Source organism: Phocoena phocoena, chromosome 11, assembly GCF_963924675.1.
Source record: "Phocoena phocoena chromosome 11, mPhoPho1.1, whole genome shotgun sequence".
NCBI lineage: Eukaryota > Metazoa > Chordata > Mammalia > Artiodactyla > Phocoenidae > Phocoena > Phocoena phocoena.
Window position 1 is genome coordinate 91,050,932 of NC_089229.1, and position 12,769 is coordinate 91,063,700.

The 12,769-nt window shown below is 44.6% G+C and overlaps 2 protein-coding genes across 2 annotated transcripts; one reads left to right on the top strand and one right to left on the bottom strand.

Moving 5' to 3' along the window:
- Positions 1-8,868: 8,868 nt before the first annotated feature.
- Positions 8,869-9,536, bottom strand: H2AJ (H2A.J histone). Its single transcript, XM_065886978.1, has one exon. The coding sequence runs from the start codon at positions 9,427-9,429 to the stop codon at positions 9,040-9,042; it is 390 nt and encodes a 129-aa protein (XP_065743050.1). The 5' UTR covers positions 9,430-9,536; the 3' UTR covers positions 8,869-9,039.
- A 2,324-nt stretch (positions 9,537-11,860) lies between these two features.
- Positions 11,861-12,256, top strand: H4C16 (H4 histone 16). The gene has a single exon (XM_065887428.1). The coding sequence runs from the start codon at positions 11,896-11,898 to the stop codon at positions 12,205-12,207; it is 312 nt and encodes a 103-aa protein (XP_065743500.1). The 5' UTR covers positions 11,861-11,895; the 3' UTR covers positions 12,208-12,256.
- The last annotated feature ends 513 nt before the right edge of the window (positions 12,257-12,769 follow it).

A 12,769-nucleotide genomic window follows, 5' to 3' on the forward strand; every position in this document is an offset into this window, starting at 1 on the left:
TTTGGGAACTACAGAGTCTCTGCCACAACTACTCAACCCTGCCTCTGAAGTGTGAAACCTGCCATACAGGCAGGTGGCCGGTCACACTCCACAGCCATGTGGGGAGGGACCCAGGAGAGAGAAACTCTGGACAGGTGGGTCTGTGAGGGAGTCAGGGCACCAGTGAAGGCTGGAGGCCCAGCGTGTGTGGTTTCCCCCTAGGGAGGGCCATGGGAAGGTGGTCCCCAGGGCGAGTCAGGGCTGGAGGTCGTGCAGGGAATGTGCATTCTGGGCACGAGGCTGGAGTAGAAGCCACCCAGTGTCCTCACCCCCTCACTGCTTACCCACCACGACCGGGCAGCAGCCTGAGCCAGCAGGAGTCATCCTTCCCTCCTGCCAAGGCCCTCAGTGCCCTCTCCCCACAGAGCCTAGCATCACGCTTCTGTAAGGAAGGCAGGCCCAGAGGAACTCCAAGCACTACCACAGAGCCCGTATAAAGTTGGAATTTGGAGCCCTGAGGCAATAAATTTATAACTGGCACACGAGAGCATAAGGAAAATTCAGTCTTTTTACTTCCACTTTCACAACCTAGTTGTAAAATTATTGGCACAAATTCCTTTAACAAAAATCTATGGAATGTTTCTCAAGCTCCTTCTGGCGGGTGGTTAGGCCGTTAGCTTATGCGTATTAGCTGATGATAAAATTTCTGTGTGTCATTTTGTTCTTAAAAAAAATCTCAAGAGGACTGCAACTGACTGGCCATCTATGTTAGGGGTTTGTTAAGTAGAACAAAAGCTAAGAACTAGGAAGTAAGCAAAAAATACTCAGAAACTCTGACAGACAGTGGTACTCACTAAAGGATTCCGTGTGCTCTTTTACGTTTTCCAGCCTTCTTTGCAGTGAGATTTAAGCATGAACTAGTTCTTTCCCGAAGCAAAAAGTGGGTGTGAGTTCCCTGCACTCCTAACCCCCTGCCGCTGGAAGAGACAGGAAGTACTTTGGTATGGCTGGCAAGTGGCATATATATGAAAACACGGCAGAAGAATAGGCTGGAATCTATGAATTTTATAGACTTCCTTTAAGGTCTACTTTTATGGAAGCTTCAGGAACACAGGGATTCCATCTGTCCTGTTTGCTCTTGCTAGAACACTGTGTATCAAGGGTTTTTGTCAGGGGGATAAACTTTGTCGTGCTAGCAAAGGTCCGGTGACATTCCTCCCCATAGCAGTGGGTGCCTGCTCACGTTATATTTGTATAACTAAGGGTCCAGATCGCCCGTTTACACGATTCCACCCTCTTCTACGCTCCTAAGGAGGATGAAGTGTAGAAACTGCCTTAATGGGGTTTCTTACCTTCTGGCATCCGTTTAGGCTAGGGAATAAGCGACGTGTGGGAGGAAGGGAGGAAAGTGAGGTCATGGTAATCACTCCCCTGGCCCCTCCCCGCATGGTTGCCTTGGATTAGCTTTTCCTGACTCTCCCTGTCATGCGGGGCCCTCCACACTACCTTCTCCTACTAGGTCTGGTGACCACACCCCTTCACTCCATCAGCCGAGGGTGGTGGAGCCCAGCGGTCGCCAGCCCTTCCATGTGCTTTCCCTGTATCACAGTAAGCAGTGCCTTCATTAAACTGTCCTAAAATCACATTTGGGCAAAGCCATCTGTTTCCAGACAGGATCCTGGCTGACTTAGCACCTGAATAAATACTCAACAGGGGATGTGTTGAATAAATAATATATAAAAGACAGAGAAGTCACCGAATACAGAAAACAAATGTGTTAATATTATAAAACTCCCAGAATAGTGTTTGGCGCATGGTACATACATGTTTGTTAGAATGACATTTGCTTTTCAGAATGAGCCCTATGGCTGTGATGGAGAGGACAGATTGGCTGCAAGGTGACAGACCCCAGGTGGGAAGATGCATCTTTCCCCACTGTAGGGGAGAGATGAAGAGTGCCAGACCACCGTGGGAGGGTCGAGGGGAGGAGTCGAGAGGTCTGTTCCAGAGGAAGAAAGCACAAGACTGGATAACCAATCTGATGTAGGGGATGAGGCAGAAAGAGAAACAAGAACGTGGGGTCTCCAGCTTAGGGCTTTGGTTGCCTGGCAGTGTCCAGCGAATAAAGGCTGTGAAGCTGCCTTATTGAGGGTGATGATGAAGAACAGCAGGAAGAAGATGACTCCAGCAGCTAACGTTTATGGAACGTTACTGTGTGCCAGGCATTTTCAGAAGTGCTTTACATGTATTAATTTATTTAATCCTTACTACAACCCTGTGGGGTAGCTAGTACACATTTTACAGATGTGTCTGCTGAGGTGAAGAATGATTAGATAACTTTCCCAGAGTTACACAACTAGGGGAGCAGAAATTCAAACCTAGGTAGTGGACTGGGAGAGGCGGGTGTGGAATGAAGGGAATTGGTCCAGTTTGGAACGGCTGAGGTTGAGACCCCGGTGAGCTAACCTATGGCGATCTTAAGTAGGCAGGTGAAGTGTGAAGTTTAGAAGGCAGGTAGGGGATATACACCATAAACACTGAGAGACAGGGGAACATAAAAGGGAAAGAGAAACTCGAAGTAGAAAATATAAGGTAATAATCACAACAGCAGTAATTTATTGAGCTCTTACCATACACTAGACACTAAATGCTTTATGATAAGGAAAAGATATTATTATCCCACCCTTTATGCATGAGAAAACCAAGACTTAGCAAGCTTATAAATAAATGCCTAGATTTTTATTGGTCTGAATGCTTTTTTTCCTGGCATAAGTTCAAATCAGAATAACTGACTGGATTCTGTTTGGGCCCGACAATGGGAAGCAGGATATTGGAAGAGGGGAGAAAAGTGAGGTCATGGTATTTACTTAATATATATATTTAAATGTATTAAAATTATGTATAATTATATATATATAAAGTATATATAAATAAAATTTTAAACAATTTATTATTAGAAATATTGATACCTGAACTATCATGTGAGAAATACCAGGACATTTTTACCCTATGTGAAGACGCACAGAAAGATAATTATATATATATAAAGTATATATAAATAAAATTTAAAACAATTTATTATTAGAAATATTGATACCTGAACTATCATGTGAAAAATAGCAGGACATTTTTACCCTATGTGAAGACGCACAGAAAGATAAATTCAAGAGAGAACGTTCCTTGATGAACGTGAAAGCGAGGGGATGGTGTCAGAGGATTTGGATGTTTAAAGTACATGAATGTGGGACTGAAATACCCACAGACAGTGGTTCCCTCTTTTGCGTGGTGCTTGGACACTGCCAACATTCGCCTTGGATGTCTCTGTCTACCTCCACTGCTCAGCAAGTCCTCTTCTCAGGGTCACGCTTTTTTCTTCAGCTATTGAGAGAGGGGAAAACAGCCCATGACAGCTTGAAACTGGCCTGGACTATTGGCTAGACCCTGGCGTTACTAGGAGTTGGCCTGACATAGCTGTACCATGGTATTACGTGGAACATAAACCATTTCACATGACACCAACAACACACAAGGCCATTCTACTGTGGAAAATCAAAACAAAACCAAGAGATCTCTATATCATATATGAACACAAAAACATAAGCATTGTCCAAACCACAAAAATGACCAAACAGCCCCCTGTGTTGGCCCATATGCGTTAGCATCTTCACCTATTACAGCTTTAGCCTCACTTCCTTCCTTGTACCCGATTAGCTGTATTAAGCTACCAAATCAAAGACTTACCTCTGTTCCCTACACAGTATGGAATCCTGGGCAAAGCCCCAGACCTACAACCTATACACAAACCCGAGCCCTATAACAAATCCTTTCTAATATATTAGACACCACACATCTCCCCAGTATGTGTGCTCCCTGCTACAAAGAACAATAAACCCAACTTGTTAAACTACAGGTATGTTCCTGGTGGTCTTTGGCTGAAGGGCAAAGACAAAACTATGGATTCAACTAAAGTGCTCATTACTTGGACCAGGACTCTCAACTCAGTAATAGCGTGAACATCTGGGACCCCTGGGCTTTTGACATGAACAAGAGAGTTCATTTGACAAGTACTTTAAAACAGAAAGCAAGTAAACCCTTACGAGCACTTTGCTTGTCTGGTTTGCCTAAAAGAAAGATAATTTTGTTTAGTGTAGGGCTTATCCCTCCTTTGTTTCCATCATTTGGAGTTAGGCAGTGCTGGCTTTTTAATTGCATGGCTTGTAAAATTATCAAAGACCCCAGTTACTATCCAAACCCACTGTTAACCTTTTTTTTGTGTATATATATATATATATGTATGTTAACATGTGTTTTTCAACACCTAAACTTCCTTTCCTCTCCCTGTAGAGAAAACAAAATAAAGCTTTACAGTGATAATGTCGTATCTGCCTGAAGCCAGCCAGCTTCCTTTCTTTTTTCATTTTGTTTTGTTTTGTTCCTCTTACTCTCCATTTCCCTCTCTTGGGAAACTAAACACTTAAACATTAACTAAGTTTGTCAGGGTCAAATTTCTCCTGCTTTAGTCATTCTAAAATACCTACATTGGCTTTATGAATTAATAAGTTGCTCTAACACAACATTGTAAATCAACTACAAGTCAAAAAGAAAAAAAAGTTGCCACCATTTCTATAACTTCTTTAAAACTGAAACTTAAAACATTGATTAAAATTAAAATATGTAAAAACCTGTATTCAAATATATGGGATGATAACAAAAGATGTATTCTCAAATGGTTCTTTGCCAATATTCTTCTCAGCTTTTGTAAAAAGATGTTTTTGGACTTCCCTGGCAGTCCAGGAGTTAGGACTCCACACTTCCAATGCAGGGGCCACAGGTTCAATCCCTTGTCGGAGAACTAAGATCCCACATGCCGCTCAGTGCAGCCAAAACTTTACACGATATATATATATATCCCTCTAACTTCTGTATATGCAATGTGAAAATGCAAAGGGGAAAATGCATCTCCATTCCAGTGCCACTGGTAAAGTAAGCCAGCTTGCCAGCGTTCCCTGGGTAGGACAACGTAATAACTTTTAAAGAACATATTCTACTTACACGTCAAAATAAAGACAAATTAGGAAGTGTCTGGGAGCGCAGCGATCCAAATTGTGAAAAATCTCCATCCCTTTACGCTCTCTCCTTCAGTCTGTGTCCCATCATCTTCTGAAAGGCTGCTCTTCCTCGACAGATTAGACCTCACAGATCCCACACGCCCTGTCAGAGATTCACTTATACACCTTTCCCTACATTCTCTAGACTTCTATTCCCTCTGGATTATTTTACCCAAGAAGACCATTGCTAATCATGACTCCCAGATTCTTATCTCCAGGCCAGACCTTCTCCCCTGGATTCCCCAGCCGCAGGTATATTGCCTTTTGACTCCCATGCTTTTGCGCGTGCTGTCCCTCTGCCTAGAACACTCTGTCGTATCAGGCTCACTTTTGCACTAGACCCATCTCAGATGCCACTCTCCCCACCAGGCCGAGAAACACAGGTGGCTCTTCTCTGTTACTATAATACCCTGAGCATCTCCCTTTCTTAACGTGTAGCATGCTAGATTATAATCATCTTTCTAATTATATGATAATCATTTTTCTTGACAGCCAGTTATCAATCATAGATGTAACATGTAACATATGCTCAATAAATCGTTGAACGAACAGGTTCCATTTTTAATCTGAGTGGGTGCATTTAACAAGCTACTAATTCCAAACTAGGTTGTCCTTCAAGGGGGGAAATTCCAAATTCAGGTTCACAAGGTTCATTTCACTATTTACGACTCTCTTTTCTGTTATAGACTGGATTGTAGATGTCTTATAGCTAGTAAAACAGCCATTAAGCTTGTTTTTGTGGTGAGCTAGACGAGAAGTCACAGAATTGCTAGAATGCCAGATGTTTACTAACTTCAATAGGTCCCGTGACTACTGCTACTTGCTCTAAATCCAGTTTCACATACTAATGGTTACTATTCATTGAGCACATTTCTATATGGGAAGCTCAGTGCCTTAATTTACATTATCTCATTAACTCTTCCCCCAGATCCACTGATGTAACTCTATTATCATGCCCAATTAATAGATGAAACTGAGATTTAAAGAGATTGAGTAACATTTCCAAAATCACCCACCTACTAAGGAGGTGAGTGGATTTGAGCCCAGGTCTCATTCCAGAGAGTAAAAGTTCTTAAACACCATAGTATATGACCTTTCAACCATCGGAAGGAGATTTGTGAAGAGTTTGCATTTAGTTATCACCAATTATGGGGCCAGACTAAACCTTTTGATTCCAGGCAGACAAAACTAAACAGACCTGTTCTCAGGGACACAAAGGCAAGACTGGCCCTGCAGGAAAAAACAAAGAATGAACAAATCCTGGCCAAGTCACAGCCTGCCACGCTGAATGGCTTATCTCCACAAGAAAGCGCATGTGTGTATACACACACAACTATGGATTAGAAATCTACTAAGGACAAGAATTCAGGTCCCACCGGTTTTTGTCCTAAATCTTCTTTCATCAGGTCTCGTGCTTGGAAAAATATTGGCCTTTTAAGTTAACAATCATACATTGGCAAGAACTGTTTGTGCATCAAAGATCCACAGGCTGAACTGATTTGGCAAGGGGTATGCATTTTTTTTCTTTAGGGGCATGCATTTTTAACTGCCAATAAACTATTCAGGTTTAAAGACCCCTCAAAAACAGAAATGGTGAGGGACTGATTGAAGCTTGCAGCAGGGGAAGCATTTAAGGGGAGCCTAAGAATCTCTGGGACAGTGGTGGTCGAGGTAGAATGAGGATGGGGGTCATCACTGTACCTTGTATCTGGCCTGTTTTTATCTTCAGGTAACAGGATTAGACTCCTGTGAATCTTGAGAGGGAAAGGAAAAGTTTATCTTATACATGTCCTATCCTAATTTCTTTACCATTTGGTAATAATCTTTCACGTGCCTCAAATTTTTTAGGAAATTAAGACATAAGTGTCAAAACCAGCACCTGATATACACTTTTTTTCCCTCCACTGCCCATCACTCCACAAAGTGGTAACAATGAGAACTATTTCTAATAATTGGGCATTAAAAACAACAAAATCATATTAACTAGTTACCTATTCCCTAACCTATAAAGGTAAGCCTATATCCCTGTAGAAAATGGTACTTCTTTCAATTTACTGAGCATCTAATATCTGGCATGCAATAATGGAACAATCTCAGTCATCAAAATAGGTATTATGACTATTATTTTACATATGAGGAAGCCTTCTGAATAGAAGGTGGTAATGGAGTAAACAGCTGGACACCTTGGAAACTGCCCTGGGTACATACCCTTGGTATTTTCTCACATTTCACATATTTATTAAAGCATTACTGTGCCATTAATCAACACAACCCCAATAGGCATTGTTGGAATGAGGTCATTAATTTAGGCCCCTGAACAGGGGTATGTGTGGCCTGACCTTGGTATACTTCAATCTTGATCACATGGGAGAAGTAATCCCAACATTCATTCCACAAGCAACAGAGAGACACAAGTACTAGTGGAAGCTGATGGGGAATTCTTTCTCTGATAGTAACTTATTTGTTCAGTGTCCTATCTTCAGGACACTGAACAAATAAGTGAGCTTTAAGAGTCAAAATCCAGTTGGTCTCATCTACAGCTATACCCCCATCACCCATCACCTAGTACTGTGCATGGCATATAGACATGCTCAATAAATATTGGGGAAGAAATAAAGACAGTCCATGTGAGAAAATGGGCCAACTACAATACTACCAAGGATGAAGACATACTCGTCTTATTTTTTCTTTTCAAGAAGACTTCAACTCTGACTCACAGGAAAGATGAATCCAAAGACGTGAAATCTAAACGGGGATCTTATTTTGTGGAGCATGAGGGCCAGGACAAAGCTTGTAGAAAAGGGTGAAATGGAAGGGTCAGTTAAGGACAGATTGGATTGCTAGTGTGTAACTTTCAAATTCCTGATCTGAAATCATTTGTCCTTGCCTTTTCTCACATCTCACATATTTATTAAAGCATTACTGGACCATTAAGCAACACAACCCCAATAGGCATTGTTGGAATGAGGTCATTACTTCAGGCCAGCGGTAGAACATAAGGGACATCAAGAGGGTGATTTGTTGTTATAAAGCAAAATCAAACCAATTACATTTCCACAGGAATCTAATATGGTGGAGATAAGACCATTATGAAGCTAGAAACTTGAGAAAATCATTTTTAAAGCTCATAAGCATATGTAACTCATGACTAAAGGGGCTGCACTGTTCTGCGACATGAGTGTCAGGGGAACAGACTTCCAACCTCGTGACTCATGCTTCCGTATTACACATTACACACTCATGCTTCCGTATTCTTCATTTTAAAGAAATGTGAACATAAGCGTGTTCATAAAAATATCTGATACCGAAAACACAACAGCTGTCAGGCCAAGAAAAATCTGTTGACACCGTGTCATCAGAGCCACACTTCCAAGACGGCAAGTTATTTTACCTTTTGAAAAGTATGGGCGGAGAGACAACTTCCTGCCCAAGACCAGCTCGAAGCCACCGTCTCCCTCCTAGAACAGGTTCCTGAACTGCCCAAACAGGGCAGGGGAGCAAAGGCCCTGGGAAGGGAAAGTAAAAATAATTCCCCCAGCCGCATTCGCACCTACTCTGTCTCTCCTCCGCCTTCAGGCGAGGAGGGAGAGTTCCCAACTCTGCCCACCTCCAGGCCAGTGGGTCCCTTCTGGTCTCCCTTGCCCGCCTTGAGGGTGACCTGCGGACCAAAGCAGCCCAGAAAGTGGCTCAGGCCGACCCACCAGTACCTCCTCCAAAGGCCTCCCGGTTGCCCCCTGGGTCACCCGGCAGGCCCCCGCGATTACACAGTTCTCTCGACCAGACAACTTTCACCGACTTTATTGGCCCCCGACCCTAATGGGCCCCTCGCCGCCCACCTCCCCACTAGATCGCGCCGGCCCTCCATAACATCAACCGTATTCAAAAACACTGCGGGGTGGCTATGGAAAGAGCCTTTGCTGAGGAAGCCAGCTCTCCTGTGGCGGCGTCAGGGTCACTTGCTTTTCGCCTTCTGACTCTCCGTCTTCTTGGGCAGCAGCACGGCCTGGATGTTGGGTAGGACGCCGCCCTGGGCGATGGTCACTTTCCCCAGCAGCTTGTTTAGCTCCTCGTCATTGCGGATGGCGAGTTGCAGGTGGCGAGGGATTATCCTGGTCTTCTTGTTGTCCCGCGCGGCGTTGCCAGCCAACTCCAGGATCTCCGCCGTCAGGTACTCCAACACCGCTGCCAGGTACACCGGCGCCCCGGCTCCCACTCGCTCTGCGTAGTTACCTTTGCGCAGCAGTCGGTGCACTCGGCCCACCGGGAACTGCAGGCCCGCGCGAGAGGACCGGGACTTGGCCTTTGCCCGCACTTTGCCGCCCTGCTTTCCGCGACCAGACATGTTTGTCTCTCGCCTAAAACTCCAGCTAGGGGAAATAAAACCCAGCGGTCCAGTTCCTAGAATGGGAAGGCAACGTACCACATCTGAACTGCCTCCACCAACACTTTGCTGACACTAGGCAGCGCCTTCCCATTGGGCGCGGCAACAACCTCGGCTCCGGTGACCAATGACAGGCAGGCTCTTCTACCAATTAGAGCGCTGACAGAAGGACCGCCTTCTCCAGCTTGCTCCAATCAAAAGAAAAACTGCTAACCCTCATTTACATAACCTTCCATATGAATACCCTGGGCCCGACTGCTCCGCCTTTAGGGGTTCAGTTGAACTTACAGGATCCTGAGGTTTCAACGTCCTCGCTCACTCCCAGGAAAATAACGTCTTAAGAATTAAGTAACCGGGCTTCCCTAGTGGCGCTAGTGGTGTAGTGGTTGAGAATCCGCCTGCCAATGTAGGAGACACAGGTTCTAGCTCTGGTCGGGGAAGATCCCACATGCCACAAAGCAACTAAGGCCGTGTGCCACAACTACGGAACCTGCAAGCCATAACTACGGAACCTGCATGCCACAACTACTGAAGCCCACGCTCTTAGAGCCCATGCTCCACAATAAAAGAAGCCACTGCAATGAGAAGCCCGCTCACAGCAACAAAGAGTAGCCCCTGCTTACCGCAACTAGATAAAAAAGGCTGCACGCAGCAACAAAGACCCAATGCAGCCAAAAATAAATTAATTAATTTTAAAAAAAAGTTTAAAAAAATTAAGAAACCATGGTAAGAAAAAGAAAAATCCGGAAGGAGAGCTACTCTAAAGTACAAGGCCTGAAGCAAGAAATGCCTCTAGCACTTGAGGTCGCAGGGTATGCCCCCAATTTTTAACTTATTATTATGGACACTTTTTATTCTTGTAAACAAGAGAGATCTCTAACTTGAAAATGTTCTAACCTTGATTTCTTAGTAAATATTTAAAAGCCAACCTATTTTACCATTACAAGAATCCTGATTCTTCAAGAGTTTTCTTCTTTGAGTCAAGGATTAAAATCATGTTGGTACAATTTGAATATTTAGGATTTTTTTTTCCAGCCATCCAGAGAGTGTTCTGAGAGCTCTTTTAATTCTTCTTTAACAACAATAACAGTAACTTTTTTGTGCTATGGAGACGGGTAAGGATAGGTAAATAATAAGCATTTAGGTATATATAAATATTTACCATAAAGCTTTCCTGCTGGAAAGGCTTATTCGTCAGGACTAGGGACAGGGAGCACAGTTTACTAAAATATTTGTTCCTCAAGGTGTTAAGTACCTGGGAAAGAGTTATGAATCATCCTCTAAATACTGCTGCCTTTTATCGCAGTAAACCCTTTTGGGAAGACAGACAGTCCTATCTCCTAGAGGGGCGACACTACTCAAAAGTTTCGTTTTTGCTCAGGGATTCTCTTAAGAAAAGAATGGAGAGCCTCCTAATTGGGGATCTGCAGTATAAATCACTATTTAAAGCCACGATCATGGCATACATTATTTTACAGGAACTTTGAATTTTTAAGTGAGAACCTCGGGTTTTAATAAGATTACAGTATTTTTACTAAATAATCACAGAAATAGTTATTTGATTGAAAAGCAAAAAACGCGCTTCGGCTGGAGGCGGCGGAGGCAGTAAAGTCTGCCAACTGTGCAGAAGAATCTTCAAGGGAAAAGTCTGGGGGGATTGGGGGGAATGGGTAAGGTTAGACTTTTTGAAAGGATTTTAGTTCTCTCCACGGGGCCCCCAAAAGAGAAAAAAGAACCATTAAAAGATTTTCTCTACCCCAACTAGTGACTTAAAAAGATCCACAGGTATAAAGCAACTGCTTTTAAATTTAACACGTAGTAAAGCATTCCTGGTTCCTATTGATTTTCACATTAGTCTGAGAATGGTATTATGAGTAAGCATTCCGTTTGAAAACTATAAAATTAGAATTCCCGCGCCCTACAGAGAGAGAGAGAGAGAAAAGGCAAAATAAATTTTATCGAGTCTTTCCTCAATTTCATGGCAAAAATAAGAAAAGCTTTCCCAAATAAGCAAACAAGAAATTTTATAAGGAGGGAATTTTTTTTTTTTTTTTTTTCGGTACGCGGGCCTCTCACTGTTGTGGCCTCTCCCGTTGCGGAGCACAGGCTCCGGAAGCGCAGGCTCAGCGGCCTATGACTCACGGGCCCAGCCGCTCCGCGGCACGTGGGATCTTCGCGGACCAGGGCACGAACCGGTGTTCGCTGAATCGGCAGGCGGACTCTCAACCACTGCGCCACCAGGGAAGCCCTATGGGGAGGGAATTTAAAAAAAAAAAAAGAAAGAAAGAAATCTCCTGGAGCCTATAGCTCCGCCCACTTTCTTGAGGTTTTCAAACAGGTCCGCTAGAAGGAACTATAAGCCCAGGTTCACAGCTCACAGATCTACTAGCAGCTTGCTGTTGGGTTTTAGCCGTGTTGTTGTGAAAGATGTCCGGCCGAGGTAAAGGTGGTAAAGGGCTGGGTAAGGGAGGCGCTAAGCGCCACCGGAAGGTCTTACGGGACAACATCCAGGGTATTACGAAGCCCGCCATTCGCCGTCTGGCTCGCCGTGGTGGTGTGAAGCGCATCTCTGGCCTCATCTATGAGGAGACCCGGGGAGTGCTCAAAGTGTTCCTGGAGAACGTGATCCGTGATGCGGTGACTTACACGGAGCACGCCAAACGCAAGACGGTCACGGCCATGGATGTGGTGTATGCGCTGAAACGCCAGGGCCGCACCCTTTACGGCTTCGGCGGCTGAGGTGTGCCTGCGGCTTATCTCCAGATCCCAAAAGGCCCTTTTTAGGGCCCTCAAAACGTCAAGAAAAGAGTTGGTAGTGCTTAAACTGCCGTGTGAATGTGCAGATAGGTGCTTCAAATGAAGCGTTAATTAGGGTTAGGCTTGAGGCTTGGGGAGGTGTGAGCAGCAGAGCTCGAGCCGGGAACCTAGCGTCCGCGCTTAGAACGTAGCCTGGGAAATGCGGCGCAGGGCAGTAGTAATTTTGCTCTCTGTTTCAGAGCCGGACTGCCGACTTTGGATTCCTTTTGGGAAAAGTAGGCATCGCTAGCTCTCCAAACCCACGTCTTGGAAGTGGTACACGCTTCTTAGCGGGGGAGGCTTCGGGCCCTGAGCATATATAGAACGGCTTGTATGCAAATAGGGTGAGCCGGCTATCCTCCTCCGATTGGATAGGAGGCGTCAGAGGGGGCGGTTCTCGCTGGTGCTACCCGGGTTCTCGCTGGTCGACCCGCCCCGTCTCTGAGACCGCGGATGTCGCGGCGTCCAATAGGAAAGCTCGAGGTGCAGGCGTAGTGTGGCGCGC